Here is a 22,459-nt window from a genome sequence, read left to right on the forward strand (position 1 = left end):
GGAAGGCCCAGGGTCAGGGAAGGAAGCTTGGCAAGCAGCTTCTATGGAGGGGTATATCCTTACAGTCACTTGTCCCCATGGGACTCACGTGCTGGGGCTGTGGGAGATGACGAGGCAAGGCCTCAGGAGTGAAGAGGCAGCTAGGAGTCCTGGGTCTCCCAGCTTGTAGTCCTGTACTACAACCAGGCGGTAGCAATGTGTGTTACCCCAGAGAAAGCCCTTTTTTGCCTCCCTCCTGGAGTTGGCAACCAGCCAGAATAGCAGGTGGGCAAGGCAGAACAGTGTTTGCAAAGCAAAAGTAGGTTAGTGCCATCACATTCCTTCCACAGCTAAGTCCCTCATCGCTGCTTCCCATGTGCTATGCAGCCCATTTGTCCAGGCTGGGAGGGACTCTCTGATGGTGAACAGCCCTCTAGTAGTCATCCACTGCTGACCTCCAGGCTGCCCTTCTTCCCCCTCCAGCACTTCTTTCAGTGCTACAACAGTAGCGAAGCTGTCTGCCCATCCGCCTCCCTTTCACATACCAATAGGGACACTGCCATGAGCACATGCCCCAGATTTATTTATTTATTTATTTATCATACTTATATACCGCCCTCCCCGGAGATGCTCTGCAGGATGTGCAGGGAGGGTCCTGCTCCTGAGAAAGCCAAGAAAACCAAACCTGGCTCCACTAAGCCTGCCAGAGGCCACCAGGCAACCAGCTGCTGCCCAGCAGCCCCTTCCTCTCAACAAGTGCTCCCCAGTGACTCTTGGGCCCACACAGAAGCTCACCTCTCAGAGAAGCAGTGCAGGTGTCTTGTGTCAAGGAGGCATGCCCTCCATGAGCTTTCCACACCCCAGTCCTGACAAGCTTGCTTTCCCGGCAAGGGAAGGAGCCCCCGCATGCCTCCCGCAAGCAGCGCTGCCCTCCCCTTGGCCTTGGCTCTGTCTGGCTTTCAAGAAGAGGCACGGCATGGAGACCACACCAGGAACCTCCTGCAGCACCATATAGCAGCATCATGCCAAGACTGCTGGCAAGGGAGGGGAACATCTCTGCCAGAAGGTTGAGAGCAGGACCTATCTTCTAGCACTGCCCACCACCACAGGGATTTAGACCTCAGCGTGGCCAGTGTCTGGGACACCAAGGTTGCTGGGTCCACAGCTTTGAGCGAGACTGCCAATGGACCTGGGATGACCAGACCAGAAGCCGAATCCTACACCTGCTCCATCACTCTGTTGGCGAGCTGCCAGGGGACCCTGTTGGGAGCCCAGCCACGGGACAGGGCATAAGGACATAATTTTCATGACAGAAATCCTGAAGCATGAAGCACAATTATGAAAGGCAGCTGAACTGCACAGGAATGAAGAAGGCAACATGGCTTAGGGGCCTGCAGAGGTGAAGTACAACTCCCTCCCCTCCCCCCACAACACCCACAGATGCGATGTCCCCCCCAAATAAATCCAGGGCCCAAGGAAGAATCACTCCCATCCCCGGCAATAGCCCGCGAGGCCAAGGCATTGCCACCCTCCCCCTTCTCCACACCTCCACATGACCATGACCCCCCCCTCCTAGCCACGCACTCACCTCCTGGGCCGGCTCTGTGCACTCTGTGTGGCCTGCTGCTGCTGCTGCACCTGTTGTTGGGCTGCCTGTTGTTGTGCCTGCTGCTGCTGCTGCTGCTGCTGCTGTGTCTGTTGTGGGGCTGCCCGCTTGCGCCCTGGTTCCATCACCGCCTGGGGCATCCCAGGGCGCACGGAGGGGCTGCCCACATAGGGTGGGCCTGGGGGACCCATGGGAGCCCCCTGATGGGGCATTCGAGCACCGGATGGCATCCCAGGACGCTGGATGGAAAGGAGGGGGAGGGAGGGAGGGAGAGAGGACAGGAGGGGAATTAAACCCTTCCAGCACACAGGCTGAACAGTCACAAAGCAGAGGTCCAGCAGACGTGCCCACGCAGGATCCAAGCCAAGCCAAGCAGCATGGCCACACAAGGAATGTCCAGGTAGGACAGAGGCTCACCGAGGTGGGACCCAGTGGGGAACAAACATGGCCTCCAGCATGTGCCCTCCTGGGCCCCCACCTCAAAGTAAAAGGAAGAAGCAAGTGGCCAGGCCCAGTAAGATCTACATGGTATCTCATGAAAGACCATAGGACAGGACTCCTGCCTGCTCCGTCCCCTCAGGAAGCTGGAGGAACTGCTTTCTGCCACCCCAGAGAGACAGCCTAGGCTTATTGACTGGAAATGCTGGTGTCCCACCATTGCTCCCAGCAGGTCCTCAGGCTCCCAAAGTCCAGCAACACCCTAGGCCAACTCACACAGAGGGCTTCCGCATGGCTGGGATCCCACCCTGCCACCACTTCTCCCCAAGGTTCCCAGCACCCACCTGCTGCTTTTCCATGGCTTCTGCATCTATCTCTTGAGGAAAGATGGCCTGATATGTTATTATACAAGTGGATAAATAAACAACAGTATACCACACTTGCCTAGCCAAAAATATATTTCACAAAACCCAGTGAAACAAAACAGTTTTCCTGGATGACAATAGAGTTGGGGAGCTCACCACCTCCTTAGTTAGCCCATTTAACTGTTGAACTAGACTCACAGAATCCTAGAGTTGGAAGGGGCCATTCAGGCTATCTAGTCCCACCCCTGCTTAATGCAGGATCAGCCTCAAGCATCCAGAAGAAGGATTTGTCCAGCTGCTGCTTGAAGAAGGCCAGTGAGGGGGAGCTCCCCACCAGCCCATTCCACTGCTGAACTACTCGGACTGTGGAAATCCCCCCTCCCAAATCTAGTTGGTACCATTCTATACAGGTCCTCTCCTCTGCTGCCCACAGGAACCTTTCCCTGCCCTCCTCTAAATAACAACCTTTCACATACTTAAAGCCAGCAATCCTGTCCCCCCTCCACCTCCTCTTCTTCAGGCTGAACATTCCCAAGTCCCTCAGCCTTTCCTCACAGGGCTTGGTCTACATGTCCCAGATCATCCTCACCACTCTCCTCTACACCCTATCCATTTTATCCACATCCTTTTTGAAGAGAACTGCACACAGGACTCCAGGAGTGCTCTGACCAATGGCATAGGGACTAGGACATTTTGCAGTTCTGAAGTGATGCCCCTGTAGATACAGCCCAAGACTGCATTTGCCTTCTTTTACTGCCACATCACACTGTCTGCGCATATCATTGATTGATTGATTAGAAGAAGAAGAAGAAGAAGAAGAAGAAGAAGAAGAAGAAGAAGAAGAAGAAGAAGAAGAAGAAGAAGAAGAAGAAGAAGAAGAAGAGTTGGTTCTTATATGCCGCTTTCCCCTACCCGAAGGAGGCTCAAAGCGGCTTAAAGTTGCCTTCCCATTCCTCTCCCCACAACAGACACCCTGTGGGGTAGGTGAGGTTGAGAGAGCCCTGATATCATTGCCCGGTCAGAACAGTTTTATCAGTGCTGTGGCGAGCCCAAGGTCACCCAGCTGGTTGCATGTGGGGGAGCGCAGAATCGAATCGAACCCGGCATGCCAGATTAGAAGTCCGCACTCCTAACCACTACACCAAACTGGCTCTTCTAGCCCGCCGCTCCCAGAACAGCTTGTGACTGGTAACAATGGTCATATAAAATTCACACTAAAACCCCACTTTAAAAGTCCAGCATACCAGAATGACAAGATTGGCAGCAAATAATACCCCCCCAATCCGGCAGGCCTCCATCTACAATGGGGAAGGAGTGGTGACTCACCTGATGGACTGGCATAGTCTGTTGGATGAACCCAGCCTGAGGAGGGGCTCCTGATCTTACCTGCTAAACCAAAGACCCAGCAGAAGAAATCCATCTTAAAAGCCCTCAGCAAACCTGGGAGCTCATTCCACCAGGTCAAGGCCAGGAACGAAAAGGCCCTGGCCTGGGGTCAAGGCCTGGCAAACTTCCCTGGGGCTGGAGTTGTCCAGCAAATTATGTCCTGCAGAGCAAAGAGCCCTGCGGGGGGGGGCATAAAGAACCAAGCAGTTCCACAGATAAGTGGGGCCCAACCCGTGGATGGCCTTGAGGTTTAGTACCTAGAACCTGATCCGGGTCACAACTGGCAACCAATGCAGCTGCCTTGGCACAGGCTGGATATGAGCCATCCAAGTGTATCTGTGAGGATCCTAGCAGATGCATTCTGCACCAGCTACAATTTTCGGGTCAAGGACAAAGGTAGACCCACGTAGAGCAAGTTACAGAAATCCAATCTGGAGGTGACCGTTGCATGAATCACTGTAGCTAAGCAGTCTACAGACAGGTAGGGCACTAGTAGCCTCACCTGGTGAAGGTGGTAAAATGCTGTGCAGGCTATTCCCATGTCCTGGGCCTCCATCCAGAGAGAAGCATCCAAGATCACACCAAAATTCCTGGCTGAGGCCAAGATGTTACGCACCCTAGCTTCCTGATTTGGCCTCTTTCCATCCCAGCCAGGACCTCCATATTGGAGGGGTTAGTTTCAGGCGATTCAGCTCTAACCCCCAGCTATGCCTTCCAAACAACTGGCAAATGTATCCATGGGGGAGTCCAGGCGGCCGTCCATGAGGAGATAGAGCTGGGTGTCATCTGCATATTGGTGATACACCAGCGCATAGCTCCGGATCAGCTGGGCCAGAGGACGCATGAAGATGTTAAGTAGGCAAGAGTATCACCCTCTATGGCGAGGGTCGTCAACCCCCGGTCTACAGCCCGCTATCGGGCCGCGAAGGGCTCGGTAACGGGCCTCCACGCCTGCTTCTCTCTCCCCCGCATCGAGAAGCTCACCAGACTGCGAGAGAAGCGGCCGCCAAAGCTTGCGGCCCGGCTAGCTTTTTGCTGCGAGAGGGGGGAAGACACAGGCGCGGCCACTGGCATGCCGGCAGACACAAATGCGCATTTGTGGAGCTGTCGCGCATGGCCATTAGTGCCCTCTGGTGGTGAAACCGCACATGTGCGGCAGCTCCGCACATGCATGTTTTCACCACCAGGGAGCGCTAACGAGCACGTGCGGCGCCCAGGCTGCCAGCTCTTCCTCACCCCTGGAGGTGGTCCTCAACCCTAAAAAGGTTGGGGACCGCTACTATGGAACCTCACAAGGGAGTTGACGGGTGCGACAACTCCTCACCTACTGCCATCCTCTGCGTCCAGTTCTGGAGAAAGGAGTGCAGCCACTGAAGGGCTGTCCCCCAAATCCTGGCCCCAGAGAGGCAGTGGGCCAATAACTCATAATCGACCACGTCAAATGTTGCCAACAGATCAAACTTCATGAGTATTGCTGACCTACCCCTATCCAGCTGGCGCCAGAGATCATCTGTCAAGGCAACCAGCACTGTTTCCACCCTGTGGCCAGGAAGGAAGCCTGACTGGTAAGGATCAAGCACTGAAGCTTTCTCCAAGTATGCCAGGAGCTGGTCCGCTGCAGATCTTGTGGGTCCAGTGATGGTTTTTCCAGTAAGGGATGACCCACCGCCCCCTTCAGCCCCTCTGGGAACTCCCCAGTAGACAGGGAGAGATTGACCTGTCTCCCAATAGTTGTCGGTCACCCAATTTGAGTAACTATGGGGATCAGGGATCTAGGTGGCAAGTGATTGCTCTTACCGACCTCAGCAACTTGTCCACTAGAGATTCAGAGAGCCACTTGAAGCCATCAAACGTATCCCATGAGGCGGCCAAGTTCCCTTTCTATATTAAGCATGGCAGGAAGGTCCTGGTGGAGCAATAAGACTTTGTCCGTGAAAAAGCTTGCAAAGGCCTCACAGCCGAGATCCAGTTGACTAATATTTTGGCACCCTTCCTGGAGGGCGGTCATGGACCGAACTACCCTAAACAATTGGGCTGGGCGAGAGCTTGCAGACGTAACAGAGGTGTCATAAAACTCACTTTGAGTCACCATCACCATCTCATATGGCCTCATCAGTGTGTGATAAGTTGTTCTTGCCCTTTTGTCGCACGTTTTTGTCCACCCTTGCTCTAGCCATCTCACTTCCCTCTTCCTCACTTCCCAGGTAGACCATGAAGGTAGTTTGAGGTGAGGGCGGAGAGGGTGCCAATGAGCAATCTCATTGATAGTGGCAGACTAGCAGGACTGCCAGTCCTCCACTTGTACCGTCAACAAGTCACCAGGAGGATTCGGTCCCATGGAGCATTCAGGAAACCAATTGGATCCATAAGTCTCTGTGGGTGGGCTAAAATATGCCCGCTGCCCACACAGGGAAGGGGTGGTATCCTGAGCCGGGCCTTCAGGGCGTAGTGGTCTGACCGTGGGACAGGGTTAGCCACCATCAGATCCACATCTACCCCAGCACTAAAGATCAAATAGACTGTGTGGCTGGCCTGATGAGTGAATCCAGTAACAAACTGGAGAACCCCAGTGTCACCATGGTCAACACCAGGCCCAAGTGCACCAAGGGCCCAACCCGAACCAATTTGGCTTCGGCACCCATTAAAATCAATGGCGCCATTAACTTTAATGGGAATTCCAGCGTTTCTGCCTTTCCCAGGGCCTGGGGGGAAGGGTAGGGGTTCCAGTTACAGCCTGGTTTTCCCTTATCCCTCTCTGAATTTCACAAAAATTGGGCCACGGGGTTCACATCTAGAGGATCTGCAAGAGGGTGTCCCTATCAGCTCCATTCTATCCAATGGGACGGATTCTCCATCGGATAGAATGGAGAAATGGGGGCTGTAACTGGAGCCCTCACCCCCCCAGGCCCTGGGAAAGGTGGGAATGCTGGACTTCCCATTAAAGTCAACAGCGCCATTGATTTTAATGGGTGCTGAAGCTGAATCCATCCGGATCAGACCCTTTAAGTCTGTTATTTGCTTTCCTGAAGTCCAGTCTATACATCCAACTATGTAAAGGTTTTCTCTTTCTCACAATTGAAAATTCCAAAAGCACATGGTCAGCTGCTACCAAGTGTGACCACTATTTCCACCTCATCTACCAGTTTTTCCCTATTGATGAGAATCAAGTCTAAAATAGCAGAGCCCCTGGTTCCACTCTCTACTTTCTGGGAAATGAAGCTGTCGGCAAGACAAGTTAAGAAATTAATGGAGTTTGTATTTTTAGCAGAGTTGGTCTTCCAACTGATATCTGGGTAATTGAAGTCATCTATGACCACTGTTTCCCCCGTCTCTGAAAATTGTGCAATTTGGTCTACCAGTATCTCATTCATGTACTCTGACTGGCTTGGTGGTCCATAGCAGACCCCCACAATAATACCCCACAATAATATTGCACAGAAAAGTTTATATCCAAGCCTGGTGTAAGGCTTTGTGAGACCCGTTGCACTAGAGCCAGTTTGAAGACTTGCGGGGTCCTAGCAGAGCAGAATTGGCACTGTTCCTTACACTGCATAAGTAACTGTAGGGCCCCCTCCCAGGGATAACTGGAACTTTCAAAGCAACTGACCACTTCACTTTGCTGAAAGTGTTTCTTGAACCTTGGTGGGACCTGCAAGCAAAATACATCAATATCTAAAGGGACCTTCACACTTGTGGTCAACACAGACAGGGAGTCAGTGGGAGTGTGAGATGTATTACATGTGGTTCAGGTGTGATTGTCATGGTTGTAAGGGGCCACGACTCACAGCTCCATCACCTGGCCACATTCATCCATAGTGTGTGTGTGTGTGTGGGGGGGTGCGCTACTGCTTATACGTCCCTCCAAGAAAACTTGGTTGGTCTTCAAATTGCCAGACTGGACTCACATTTTGTTCTGCTGCCCATCTGCATCTAAAGAGGGCAATTGGAAAGGAAGGGGGAAAGATTCCAGCAGGGCAATGCTGGCAGGCACAAGCAGCCTGCAGACCCTGCAAAGGGAGAGCGCCCACTCCACCCCCACCCACCCATCAGCTGACATTCGAACCACAGGTCATATTTAGAGAAGCAACCTGTTGCCGTCAATCTGCGACTGACGGCTGCTGCCTGCCCGTCACCTCCTGCTGCCCTGTATTCCAGGCATGCAAAAGGCAGCCTGGCTGCAGCCATGGGCTTCACTCTGAGAACACAGTTCACAGCATGAAGCCACTGGAGAGTCCCCCACAAAGTCATCTGCAGTTTAAGAGCATCTGTTACACACCAGAACCAGGGACCATTACAGCCTCCTCTAATGTGGAGGGCAAGAAAACCATCAAAGGGCCAACAGCCCAAGCTTTGTCCCAATAGCTTGCCCAGGCTACCCTCATAAAGGGGAGGGGAATCCCAAAAGCTAAGATTCCCCCCCCCTCAGAAGCTTGGCCCCATCCCCTTCCCTGGGGGAGGTGACACAGAGGTAAGGCTCAAGCAGAGAATCTCAGCGGGCAGTCTGGTCTAGCAGTACCTGGCTCCAAACCATCGAGGGCCTGATGGGAATGGCCAGCCACTGAAAGGACATCTAGGAACCAACAGGCAACTGGTCAGAGCCTTCCCTAGATCCCACTCCTGGACCATGTTTCCCCAAGTTCACAAGGGCAGCCACTTATAGCAGCACACATCAGAACAATACAGCCCAAGTGCAATCACACAGTCTGTGCCACTGGGGCCAGATGTCTCTGGCGGAAGGGCATTGTGAACATATTCGCCAAAGCTGACTAACCGGGCTAGGAGCCCCGAGCAGAGGGACATCCATGCCCCCACTCATAGGCCAGGGTCCGGAAGCACTCCCAAGCTGCAGTTCCCCTCCCCCATGGTTCAAAGGATAATCTCACAAAATTCAACAAATGCCTGGAAAGCCACACATTGCACTGGGTGTGGAAATAGTTCATCCCCCCCCCCAAAAAAAAAAGGTTTTGTAAGAAGTTGCTGAGAGCGGCCCTGCACCCACAAAGGCAAGCCCACAACAAAGGGAAACACACAGGGGCACTGGCCGCCATCTGCTTTCACCACAGGCTCTCTGCCCCCTAAGCCTTGCCCAGCTAATCTCTGAAAACACCACCAAAGGTTGAAGGGTTGGTCCCCAGTTTGGTGCTTGGGGGGCAGGCAAGTGCCCAGCACCCGCTGGAAGGAGCTGCAGCTCTCCAGAGATACTGTGGGGTGGCCACTTGGGATTTGGTAGACCTACGAAGTTTAATTCTGGGTAGAAGCCTCCCTGTGAAGGCACACTTTGTCAGAAGTCGGGTAAATTGGTATGCAGCCAGCCAAGGGGAAAAGGTGTGTGTGTGGGGGGGTGAGTGGGTGTGTGATTTCCCAAGACTGTGGGCTGCTCTCTGTGACCAGCAAAACTTCCAATGCCTGGTCACATCTATTCTCCTCCTCCTGGCCCCTTCTGGACAAGGAAGGCCTGCCCATCCCCCCTTCTCCTACTCCACCTTTGGAGAAACCCTTCCTCCCCGGAGCGTTTCCCGGAAAGAAGGACTGGCATGGCCTGGGGCGCAGAGCCACAAGTGTGGGTCTGGCGGATTAGGGAGCAGCTCTGAACATCCTGGGGCTTCTCCCACAGACACAGTCCCATCCCGCGGAGCCCCGCGCCTTCCCTAGCCAGAGCCTCCCCCGGCCCAGCACGCGAACACCGACGACAGGCGGCGGGGAGGAGGCCCTCTCCGAACCCGGGACGAGGCGGGCACGCCGGACGAGGAGGGGCACTCCGGTACGTCCAGCGAGCCGGGAGGAATGCAGTGCCTCTCCCGCCCCACACCCAGACGGGTCTCCTCGCCCGCGACGGAACCTCCCCACCCGCCGACAAAGCATGGACGCCCCAAGTCCGGGGTGGGGAGGGGAGGGGAGGGAGGATGCTGTCGTGTGCCCCCCCCCCCGCCCAAGCAGGCACTCCCGCCCCCAATCCCAGGGCGCTGAGGCGGGCCGGCGCCTCCCTTTTTCCCCACTCACCACCCCGTGGACCAGAAACTCGAAAAGTTTGCTTTTCGTCGCCTTCCGCGCCCCTCCGGTGACTTCCTCGGCGGCCATGGGGCTCGGGCAGGCGGGCTCTCCTCCTTTCCTTCCTTCCTTTTCTCCTTCTCCTTCTTTCCTTTCCTGCAACTCTCCCCCCGCCCCCCCCCCCCGCGGGGCTCTCACACTTCTAGTCGCGCCGCCGGCCGAGTGGGGAGGGGGGACCGGCAGGGCTGCCGCGACGGCCCACCGTCGCGGCCGAATTCCTCCGCTGCTGATAAACCGCCACAAGAGGACGCCCGGCCCCACAGCAGGCCAGGCCAAGCGAAGCGAGGAGGAGGAGGAGGAGGAGGAGGCCCGGACGGATGCCTAGGCTGCCTTGGTCTGGTCTGGCTTGGCCTGGCCTGGCCGGGAGGCGCGCCTGCTCGTGCAACCTCGCCGGGGCCGTCCTTTCCGGGCGGCTCCTTGACACGCGTCTGCCCGGGCTGCCTGGCCGGCTCTCCCCGCCTCTGCCGGTCAGACGAGGCGTTCCCGTCGCGCCCCTCCTCCGCCGCCGCCGCCGTTGGCGGGTCTGCTCCAGCGGGACTCAGGGGAGCGGGGAACGGTCCTCGGTCCCCCCCCCCTTCCTGCCTCCCTCCGATGATGGAGGACGCGGCGAGGGGACGCCCCGGCCAGGGAGGGGGACAGCTGCCCCCGCAGAAAGGGATGGCTCCGGGACCACCACCACCCCCCGCCAGCGACTGCGTGCGCACAGAGACGGAGCGCAGGGCCTCCCCCCCCCCATCCTCTTTCCCCCCTTCTCGGAGTACGGGGCTCAGCCCAGCTCGGCGCCATCCCCGACGGGGCCCGCCAGGCCTTGGCCACCTGGCGGCGCCAGCGAGCCGGCGGGGAGGGGACCCCGCAGCATCCCCAGGTGTGCGTCTCCCTGGCAACGGAGGCAGGCACCGTTGCCAAGGAACGGGTGGGGCGCGACGCGGTACCCAGGAGAGGCTGGCCAAGGAGAGCAGCGGGGCTCCCTCCCTCTGGCATGCACCTCCGGGAGAGGAAGGGGAGGGCTGGCTGGCTGGCTGCGGCACAGCCGGGACCCCCCTTCACGACCCCCCTCACCATGCCGCGGGTGGCTGCGCTGGTGGCCAATACGACTGCGCGGCAGAGGGGAGGGGGTGTGGGCGGCCAGGGGAGAACCTCCCTCCCTCCCTAGGGGCTCCGGATCAACCGATTGGCCTCCCCCCACCCCCCCCACCCCCGTTACCGGGCTTCTCCGGGCAGGGTGAGGTGCATGCGTGGCGCTAGTGCTTTGCTCCGCCGGTGAAGGTCAGCCGAACGGACGGAGAGGAGGGGAAGGGGGCGGACGTTAACTCCTTCCGCGCCGCCCCAGTGCGGTCCCCGGGAACCTGCCCTGCTGTCCAAGGGCCTAACACGTGTGAACTTTCTCCGAGGGCGGGAGCTCGTCTTCTCTCCCCCACCCCAGCGCGCCCTAGGCCTTGCTTGCTAACCCTGTATCCGGAGATGGGAGGGCCACCCAGAAGAAGCCCGCCCTCCATCCCAGGTCCCCATGACGGAGGAAGGCAAAGCAGCAAAATTCACCCCCAAGAGCTTTCCCCGGGCAGGCAGAGCACCACCTTGAGCCCAGCACATCGAGGACCCAGGGCTCGCTTCCCCATACTAACGCCTGTCCCAGGTAAGCTCTCTCCCGAGAGCGGCCGATGAGCAACTGCTCCTAGGGGAAGGCACACCTGCCTGCTCTCCTGGCTTGGGCTTAAACCACAAGCCCTTCTCAGAAGGGGTCAGGCTGGTATAGCAAAAGGAAGCAAGCCTCAGGGTCACCTTTGCAACCGCAAGAGTCCCTTAGAATAGGAGAGGTCATGTTGATCTAAGTCTTCTTAACCCCCCCCCCCACCCCGTGTTTATGCAAAAGGGTGCAAGGGCATTGACTGCCCAAGGCCCCCTCCTCAAGTTTGTACAAGACGGAGTCTCCCTCTTAAGGGTCATCTGGCTCATTTGGCACTGCCACCATAGCACTCTCCGGCAGGCATCCCTCCATCTCTTCCTCCTTGTATGCTTAAGCAGGCAAGTACCCATGGCCCATCCTCTGTTTTGCCCCTCCCTTGTCCCCTCCCTCACTCCCCACATGCTGCTTAGCTTCCAGCCACAATTCATCTTTTTGGGCCGGAAGCCAAGAATAGATAGCTGGCATGTAGCTCCCCCAAATAGCCCCAAGACATTATCGTGAGGGGCGGTGTATAAATTAAATGGATAAATAAAACAATGCCTCCTAGGCAGCCACAGGAACACTCTCAGTGCCTCCTGACCCAAGTGAGGACCAGGCTACACCAGCACTGCAAATCCACCCAGCACCCCAGCATCCACAGGGGGCACCTGCCTGATCGGTTCCCAATAGACAAAGCCTGGACTGAGCCAGGCATCACCCCGGACACCTTGTCACAGCAACAGCCCGTTCAGATTCTGGCAGCAGGCCTCTGCCTAGGCTCCAGGGCACTGCCCCCTCCGCCCACCACAAGTGGCACAGTAACCCTCCACAGTGCGCTGATGACACATGCAATGGCGAGGGGGTGTGGTGTGGGTTTCTGGAAGCAGATCATCCCAGCTCACACAGAGTATACCTGCCACAGCCAGGGAGCTCTTGGACCCATAAAGCTACAAGGCTGCTGGTGGGGAAGACATGTGTCAGGGTACAACCCAAGGCAATGGGGAAGACATGTGTCACGGTACAGCCAAAGGTATTCCTATGAAGATAGGTTGAGGGACTTGGGATTGTTCAGCCTGGAGAAAAGGAGGTTGAGAGGGGACATGATAGCCCTCTTTAAGTATTTGAAAGGTTGTCACTTGGAGGAGGGCAGGATGCTGTTTCCGTTGGCTGCAGAGGAAAGGACACGCAGTAATGGGTTTAAACTACAAGTACAACGATATAGGCTAGATATCAGGAAAAAAATTTTCACAGTCAGAGTAGTTCAGCAGTGGAATAGGCTGCCTAAGGAGGTGGTGAGCTCCCCCTCACTGGCAGTCTTCAAGCAAAGGTTGGATACACACTTTTCTTGGATGCTTCAGGATGCTTAGGGCTGATCCTGCGTTGAGCAGGGGGTTGGACTAGATGGCCTGTATGGCCCCTTCCAACTCTATGATTCTAAGATTCCAGGAAGAAGACTTGGGAAGCCCCCCTTGGCCCTCAGAGAGCTACTGCCAGTCAGAAGAAAGCAGGGCACTGGGCTGGAGATCAGTCCCACAGAAGGCAGCTTGAGTTCAGACACAGCATTAGAGTTGCTGACACCTGCCCCTGGCTGCCACCATCTTGACCATCAACCACTGGATAACATCTGAACCAATTGCCGGAGGGCCAAAGCATAGGAAGCATGGGAGGAGTTTTATTTTGTATTGTTTACCACCATTCTTATGCTGGAGTTTTTACAGGAGATCTGTTTTATGTTTAACTAGTAATTAAGCCCGCTGTAGCTGCAATACAGCGGGCGCTAGCTGTTTGTCCTGCCCCCCCGCGGCGCGGCCTACCCGGGCAATCGTAGTCCATGGTGGGGGCTGCGCCGGCGGTGGTGGTGGCGGCGGATCCTCCGTTGTCGCTGGGTCTGCGTCCACTTGCGTCCAATTGGCCCCACCGATGGTCTGTCCGGAGGAAGGGGCCAATCGGCACCCTTCCTTATCCCAGACAGAGCCCGCCCTAACTCCTCCCCCTAAGACCTTACGGCTTTATTTAGTCCGCGGCGGGGTTAGGATATTATTTTGTGAACTGCCACAAGCCAGCTTGCTGGGAACGGTGGTCTATAAATCAAATTAATAAATTTAAAATGCCCTGTCTTGACTGTGCTGCTTCTTGTACGACTACCTGGCCAGAGCCCCTCATTCATGGCCCTTGGCCTGTTTCCCCTAAATCTAGACAATGTTTTGATGGCACCCCACCTCAAAATGCTGGACCAGCTGGCTGAGGGGGCACATATAGATGTTAAACAACATCAGAGACAGAATGTCTGTGGAATGCCACATCAGAGGACATCCCAGCCAGAGCCCCACCCTCTGTCCCCAGCCTTGCTGAAAAGATTGCAGCCATTTGAGGGCAGCACCTTGAATCTCCAGGTTGGTCAGCTGTGTATTCTTTGTTTAATCCTCTGTTTAATGCTTTGTGGCAATACTTTGCTTCACCTGTTTCAGCTGTCTGGTTGGTTCCAAATTTCTACAATTCAAATCTATTGCATCATTTAATCACTTTTTTGATTATTTAATCTTTTGATTATATTTACTTATGCTGTGAAATCCACCTTGATTCCCAGTATTGCCTGAGGAAGTGTGCCTGCACACAAAAGCTCACACCTTGCCCAAATATTTGTTGGTCTTAAAGGTGCCATTGGACTCAAATTTTGTTGTCCGAGTGAGAAAGGCCAACCATAATTATCACACATATAAATACTATTTTTTCCCCTTGGACTTGAAATGGAATAGCCCAAGCTAGCCTGATCTTGTCAGATATCAGAAATAACACAGGGTTGGCCCTGGTTAGCATCTGGATAGGAGACCTTGAAGGAAATCAAGAGTGGCCATGCAGATAACAATGGCAAACCACCTTTGTACACCTGCGTCCTACCCCAGCTAATCCAGTCCCATCAGATCCAGGAAGCTAAGCAGAGTCAGTCCTGGTTAGGACTTGGATGGGAGATCACCAGGGAAGTCCTGGATCACGGTAGAATCCTGGAGTGGGAGTGGGAATTCTGGAGTGGAGTGGACTCCAGGCCTAACCCCCTGCTCAGGGTAGGATCAGCCTCAAGCATCCAGGAGAAGTAGCTGTCCAGTGAAGGGGAGCTCACCACTTCCTTAGGCAGCCGATTCCAATATTGTACTACTCTGGAAAAAAAAATCTTTATAATCTGGTTGGTACCATTCTACACGTAGTTTAAACCCAGTACTACGGGTCCTATCCTCTACTACCAAAAGGAATCATCCCTGCCCTCATCCAAGTGACAACCTTAAAAACAACAATCATGTCATCTCTCAATTTCCTTTTCTCCAGGCTGAACATTTCCAAGTCTTCCAGCCTTTCCTCCTAGGGTTTGGTCCCTAAACTCTAGATCAATGGTTCTCGCCTTGGGGTCGCCTGACCCCTTTCCCAGGGTTGCCAGGTTGCCGGCAGCCATGGTGGCAGACAGCTGCATGTGGAAGCATGTGGTGGTGGCAGCAGGCAGCCACGTGTGGAGGTGGGTGGTGGTGGCGGAGGTGGCAGTAGGCGGAGGCAGTGGAGCCATGGCAGTGGCTGCCTCCACGCCGCCTTGATTGTTGTGTGCATGCATGTGCACACACGTTTCCAGGGCCCCACTGCCTCCTTCTGCAGCTGCCCAGCCTACCCGGAGGGTTGTACCAGCGTCTGTCAAGGAATGCACCGAAACGCTTCGCTCAGCTCTTTCAGAACTGGCAAGAAAGCGAACCCCTCCCCCCACGGGTCCAAAGTCACCCCATCCCACCTGACTCCGCTGCGGAACCACCCATGGTTAAAAGAAGGGAGAAAGGAGAGAAGTGGCAAGCCAAGGAAGCAAGACGCCCAGCCCGGAGTAGGTCAGCTAGCAATGTGGACACGGTGGCGGTGGCAGCACAGCCTCCTCCCCTCGGTAGGGCCCTTGCCCCTCTCCAGTCACCTCCTGCGAGGGGGCACCCATGGCCAAGGCTGAGGCAGCTGGTGGAAGTGCCTCCACAGCGCTAGCTGGCAGCTCCTCTGGCTGGGTCCCCGCTGGGCTTCGGTGCCAAAGTTGTGGTCATGGTGAAGAAAAGGTTGAGATCCACTTCTCTAGATCATCCTCGTCACTCTCCTCTGACTCTCTCAAATTTGTCCAAATCCTTTTTGAAGTGAGGCTTCCAGAAGTGCGCACAGTACTCCAAATGTGGTCTGACCAATGTGGTATGCAGTGGAACTATGAGAACTTGTGATTTTGATGTGATGCCTCTGTAGATACAGCCCAAGACTGCATTCGCCTTCTTTGCTGCCACATCATGACTATGCTCATATTTAGCTTGCGGTCCACAGGTAGCCCAAGATCTCATAGAGTTGGAAGGGATCATACAGCTCACCTTGTCCAATCCCCAGCTCAATGTAGGATCAGCCTAAAGTAGTGGTCCCCAACCTTTCTGAGGCTGGGGACCGGCAGGGCATCGGGCCGCGCCTGCACGGACCACGCCCGTGCATCGGGCCACACCCGCGGGCCGCGCCCGCACATCGGGCCGCACCTGCGCGATGCGCGGCTCGGCCCTGATTCCCTCTCCCCGCCCTCCCACAGTAAGAAGCTTCCCGGGCCGCAAGCTTGCGGCCTGGGAAGTTTTTTACTGCGGGGGGGCGGGGAGATGGAGCTGCGGCCCGCAGGTTGGGGACCACTGGCCTAAAGCACCCATAATAAGCATCTATCCAGCTTCTGCTTAAAGACTGCTAGTAAGCATGCTTTTCATTTTTGTGACTTAGATGTAGAACTCTGTAGAACTATTGAATTGCATTTTGTTCTCATTTGCCCACTTTCCTGAACTCTATCTTCTGGGGTGTTCACTATTTCAAATTTAGTGCCATCTGAAAAATACTGGACTCAGGCCGAGCCCTCTGGCACTCCACTGCTCACCTCCCTCCAATCTGAATAAATACCATTGACAACCATTCTGGGTGCAGTTTTGTAGCTGGCTCCCTATCCACTTAATCATCTTAAAATCCAGTCTGAAGTCCTCCATCAGAACTTTATGCTGTGTCAAAATGTCAAAAGCCTCTCCGGCAGGCATCCCTCCATCTCTTCCTCCTTGTATGCCTAGCAAGCAAGTACCCATGGCCCATCCTCTGTTTTGCCCCTCCCTTGTCACCCTCCCTCACTCCCCACATGCTGCTTAGCTTCCAGCCACAAGGAGAGCCAGTTTGGTGTAGTGGTTAGGAGTGAGGACTTCTAATCTGGCATGCCGGGTTCGATTCTGCGCTCCCCCACAAGCAACCAGCTGGGTGACCTTGGGCTCGCCACAGCACTGGTAAAACTGTTCTGACCGGGCAGTGATATCAGGGCTCTCTCAGCCTTACCTACCCCACAGGGTGTCTGTTGTGGGGAGAGGAATGGGAAGGCAACTGTAAGCCGCTTTGAGCCTCCTTCGGGTAGGGAAAAGCGGCATATAAGAACCAACTCTTCTTCTTATTGAAATGCAAGTGTTGTTGTTGTTGTTGATAGGTGCGAAGTCGTGTCCGACCCATCGTGACCCCATGGACAATGATCCTCCAGGCCTTCCTGTCCTCTACCATTCCCTGGAGTCCATTTAAGTTTGCACTGACTGCTTCAGTGACTCCATCCAGCCACCTCATTCTCTGTCGTCCACTTCTTCTTTTGCCCTGGATCGCTCCAAGCATTAGGCTCTTCTCCAGGGAGTCCTTCCTTCTCATGAGGTGGCCAAAGTATTTGAGTTTCATCTTCAGGATCTGGCCTTCTAGGGAGCAGTCAGGGGTGATCTCCTCTAGGACTGAACAGTTTGTTCGTCTTGTAGTCCAAGGGACTCGCAAGAGTCTTCTCCAGCACCAGAGTTCAAAAGCCTCAATTCTTTGATGCTCGGCCTTCCGTATGGTCCAACTTTCGCAGCCATACATTGCAACTGGGAATACCATAGCCTTGAATAAACGCACTTTTATTGGCAGGGTGATTTCTCTGCTTTTTAGGATGCTGTCTAGATTTGCCATAGCTTTCCTCCCCAGGAGCAAGCGTCTTTTAATTTCTTTGCTGCAGTCCCCATCTGCAGTGATCTTGGAGCCCAGGAAAATAAAATCTGTCACTATCTCCATTTCTTCCCCATCTATTTGCCAGGAATTGAGAGGGCCGGATGCCATGATCTTAGTTTTCTTGATGTTGAGTTTCAAGCCAATGTTTGCACTCTCCTCCTTCACCCGCATCAACAGGCTCTTTAGTTCCTCTTCACTTTCTGCCATTAGAGTGGTATCATCTGCATATCTGAGGTTGTTGATATGAAATGCAGGTAAGCAACATCAAATGAGTTTTCACAATATAAGCCCATCACTCAGTCAAAGAAGGAAACCTGGTTGGTCTGGCAGGACCTGTTGGAGGCAAATCCATGCTGACTTCCCTTGATCATCAAGATGTTTGCAGATTACCCCCTTTAAAATATGCTACATTATCTTCCCTGCAATTGAGGTCAGACTCACTGGCTTGTAGTTTCCTTCCTTTTTCTGAAGATTGGGCTAAAATTTGCTCTCCTCCAGTCTTCTGGCACATGTCCAGAAGAGTTGGGTTTTATAGGCCGTTTTTCTCTACCAGTGGCCTTTCCTTTCCTCTCCCCACAACAGACACCCTGTGAGGCTGAGAGCCCTGATATTATGGCTTGGTCAGACAAGCTCAAGGTCACCCAGCTGGCTATATGTGAAGGAGTTGGCAAAATGTGGTATGGATCCTAATTCTGTCAGGTGGTCCAATAACTGGTTGACAAATCGTACCCAGAGGGGACTTGTTAATGGTTCAGCATCTTCTTGGAGAAGAGTGACAAGTGGAGTTCCCCAAGGATCTGTCCTGGGGCCTGTGTTGTTCAACACATTTATAAATTATTTGGATGAGGGATTAGAGGGGATACTTATTAAATTTGCAGATGATACTAAACTGGGAGGGGTAGCAAACACAACTGAAGACAGCAACAGAATACAGGATGATCTTGATAGGCTCGAGAAGTGGGCTAAACTTAATAAAATGAAGTTCAATATGGACAAATGTAAAGTTCTCCATTTAGGTAGGAAAAACCAAATACACCAATATAAGATGGGGGAGACTTGTCTTGGCAGTAGCATGTGCGAAAAGGATCTAGGAGTCTTAGTAGACCATACATTGAACATGAATCAGCAGTGTGACTCAGTGGCTAAAAAGGCAAATGGGATTTTGGGCTGTATCAAATGGAGTATCGTGTCCAGATCACGGGAGGTGATGATACCGCTTTACTCTGCTCTGGTTTGGCCTCACTTGCTGTTCAGTTTTGGGCACTCCAATTGAAGAGGGATGTTGACAAACTGGAACGTGTCCAGAGGAGGGCAACAAAGATGGTGAGGGGTTTGGATACCAAATGAAGAAAGGCTGGGGGAGCTTGGTCTGTTTAGCCTAGAGAGGAGATGACTGAGATGAGATCTGATAATCATCTTCAAGTATTTAAAACAGTGCCATATGGAGGATGGAGCAGAATTGTTCTCTCTTGTCCCAGAGGGACAGACCAGAACAAATGGGATGAAATTAATTCAAAAGAAATTAGATCTAAACATCCGGAAAAAGTTCCTGATAGTTAGAGCGGTTTCTCAGTGGAACCGGCTTCCTCGGGAGGTGGTGGGTTCACCATCTTTGGAAATTTTTAAACAGAGGCTAGATAGCCATCTGATGAATAGGCTGATTCCATGAAGGCAAAGGGGTGGCAGGTTAACAGTAGATGAGCGATAGGGATGTGAGTGTCCTGCATAGTTGGACTAGATGACCCAAGAGGTCCCTTCCAACTCTATAATTCTATGATTCTATGAGTGTGGAATCAAACCTGGCTCAGCAGATTAGAACCCTGCCACATTGACTCTCTATGAGGTCCTAAAAATGATGAACAAAGGTTCCCCAAATTCTCCAGAAGGTCCTTTGAACACCATCTAGCCTAGGGGATCTGAACTCATTCAGTGCAGCTGGGTGCCTTTTGATAATCTCTCTGTCCATGTCAACCTGCCACCCAGACACTATACCTTGCCTACTGCCATCCCTAGATGAGTCCAGATTCTTCTGGGAAAACACAGAGGCAAAATAGGTACTGAACATTTCCACTTTCCTTATGTCCCAGTTTCTCCATTTCACTCAAGAGCAGGCCTCTTGCCTCGTTTACCTTACGTTTGCTCCTCACATATCGGAAGAAGCTTTTCTTTTTATAGAAGGCTTTCCCAGCCAGTTTCTGCTTAATCCCAGCTTTGACCTTTCTGATGACTGACCTACAGTGCCTAGTAACCTGCAAATACTCTTCTTTAGTAGTCTGTCCTTCCCTCCATTTCTTTTTTTCTTCCTTAGCTCCTCCTTTGGTTCTCTGTTAATCCAAATAGGCTTCTTAGATCCCTTACCACATTTCTGTTTGCTGGAATAGCCATGGCTTGAGAATGCAATAGCCCTTGTTTAAGGAGAGCCCACCTGTCACTGGCTCCTTTATCTTCCAACCTTCTGGTCCATGGGATGACTCTCATCGTTCTGTTTATTAAAATTTGCATATGAAAGCTTAACAGACACATCTGACAACTAACTTCCTTGCCCCCCCCCCCTAGGACGACATGGTCACTCCCCCACAGAGGTCCTAGCTCTTTCAGCCCATCCACCAGCTCTTGCCTGTTGGCCAGTATTTAGTCAAGCTAAGAGAGGCTCTCTTAGCTTCTTCAGAAAAATGAAAAACATGCCTACTGGATGGGGGATAGGCTTCTAGGTAACACTGTGTGTGAACGAGACCTTGGGGTACTTGTGGACTGTAAACTAAACATGAGCATGAAGTGTGATGCAGCGGTAAAAAAGGCAAATGCCATTTTGGCCTGTATCAACAGAGGCATCACATCAAAATCACAAGATGTCATAGTCCCATTGTATACGGCACTGGTCAGACCACACCTGGAGTACTGTGTGCAGTTCTGGAGGCCTCACTTCAAGAAGGACGTTGATAAAATTGAAAGGGTACAGAGGAGAGCGACGAAGATGATCTGGGGCCAAGGGACCAAGCTCTATAAAGATAGGTTGAGAGACTTGGGAATGTTCAGCCTGGAGAAAAGGAGGTTGAGAGGGGACATGATAGCCTTCTTTAAGTATTTGAAAGGTTGTCACTTGGAGGAGGGCAGGATGCTGTTTCTGTTGGCTGCAGAGGAGAGGACATGCAGTAATGGGTTTAAACTTCAAGTACAACGATATAGACTAGATATCAGGAAAAAAATTTCACAGTCGAGAGTAGTTCAGCAGTGGAATAGGCTGCCTAAGGAGGTGGTGAACTCTCCCTCACTGGCAGTCTTCAAGCAAAGGTTGGATACACACTTTTCTTGGATGCTTTAGGATGCTTTGGGCTGATCCTGGGTTGAGCAGGTGGTTGGACTAGATGGCGTATATGGCCCCTTCGAACTCTATGATTTTATTATTCTATGATTCTTCCACCATTTGATAAATGAAACTGGCAGCCAGGCAGGTCAGAAAGTTGCCCAACTATGGATGCATAGCAGAGTTTGTTTCCCAGGGAAGGCTATTGGGAGTTGCTTTGAGACTCCTTCTGGTAGAGAAAAGCAGCATATAAGAACCAACTCTTCTTCTTTTGTAATGTACAGGAATTGCTTCTTCCACAGTATTATTTAGCATATATATGGACTTGTGGATTGTTGTCCTTTCTGACTTTGGAGCTGAGTGGCATTACATGTCGGCCACAATTGCTCCGCTCTCTCCACTGCTTAGGAGCCATTCAGAAGTTGCCTCAATACTCTCAAGAGGTCACTACCAGACCTTGAGTCCACTATAAAAGAGATAAGGGTAAACAAGTAGAACCTGAGTTTGGACCAGATAGAGATGCTGTTGGAAGGGGATTCCGCTCTCTTAGAAGGGATGAACTTAATCACAGTCAGAGTAGTTCAGCAGTGGAATAGGCTGCCTAAGGAGGTGGTGAGCTCCCCCTCACTGGCAGTCTTCAAGCAAAGGTTGGATACACACTTTTCTTGGATGCTTTAGGATGCTTTGGGCTGATCCTGTTTTGAGCAGGGGGTTGGACTAGATGGTCTGCATGGCCTCTTCCAACTCTATGATTCTGAGGGCAACAAGGATGGTGAGGGCAGCATGCCTATGGCCATGACCAATCAGATGCAAAACCTAGGGGGAGAGGACCCAGCTCTGCCTTCTGAAAATGATGAGAACTGGGAGCAGAAGCCTACTTGGCATCTTGTCATGTCATGCATACAGACTCGTCTCTCTTTGGGTACAGTCTGACCTCCCTATTACACTGACCCATGCTTTGGTACTTCCTAGGCTGGAGTGTTGTGCTGCTCAACAAGGGAGCTGTCTTCAGACAGCTGGGAAGCTTCAGCCGGAATCTTTTTGCTGACCGTCCTTGGTTACTTCCAACCTGTTCTGCTGATCCTCTGTCCATTAAGCCACCTGCCAGTTACTTCTGTGCTCGGCTCATAGTGTTACAAATTGGGACTAAGATTTAAAGCCCTTCGTGTTCTCTGAGTGACAGTCCTAAAGGGAGGGAGAGAGGGCTGGCTGGCTGGCTGGCTGGCTGGCTCCCTCCACCTGAACCTCGGTACCGAGAAAAAGTGAGCTGACAGGCTCTCCTCCATAGCAGGGTGCAGGACCTCGGAGTTTTGGGCTGACAGGAAGGTGGCCAGGGATAGGTGAGTGGGTTGATTGGTTTCTCTATTGGTGCTGATGTTAAGGTTTTATTGTGATAATTTGTTTTTATTGGTTTGATTTTATACTGCCCTTCTAGCAGACAGGCTCAGGGCACTGTACAATATATTAAATATAGAATACAGTACTTAAAATGATAGAATTTATTTATAAATTTAATTTAAAATAGTTGTTGTTATTAGGTGCGAAATGTTGAAGGTGCGAAGTCATGTCCAACCCATCGCAACCCCATGGACAATGATTCTCCAGGCCTTCCTCATCCAGGTCATTGATACAAATATTGA

General features: G+C 53.0%; 1 protein-coding gene across 6 annotated transcripts in view; it reads right to left on the reverse strand.

Annotated features, from left to right (window-relative positions):
- The window catches only part of SMARCD3 (SWI/SNF related BAF chromatin remodeling complex subunit D3), a 57,093-nt gene that overhangs the window by 31,570 nt on the left and 3,064 nt on the right, over positions 1 to 22,459 (reverse strand). For 2 of the 6 annotated variants that reach the window (XR_013225353.1, XM_077303314.1), the window contains exons 1-2: positions 9,775 to 9,954; positions 1,568 to 1,824 (exon numbers count right to left, since the gene is read on the reverse strand). Coding sequence is in view for 5 of the 6 variants with exons in the window: in XM_077303314.1 (XP_077159429.1) it covers positions 1,568 to 1,824; positions 9,775 to 9,852 (335 nt within the window). In the remaining variant the exon portion in view is untranslated. The other 4 variants (XM_077303317.1, XM_077303318.1, XM_077303316.1 and 1 more) reach the window with 4 other exon arrangements.

This window comes from Paroedura picta, chromosome 11, assembly GCF_049243985.1.
Source record: "Paroedura picta isolate Pp20150507F chromosome 11, Ppicta_v3.0, whole genome shotgun sequence".
NCBI lineage: Eukaryota > Metazoa > Chordata > Lepidosauria > Squamata > Gekkonidae > Paroedura > Paroedura picta.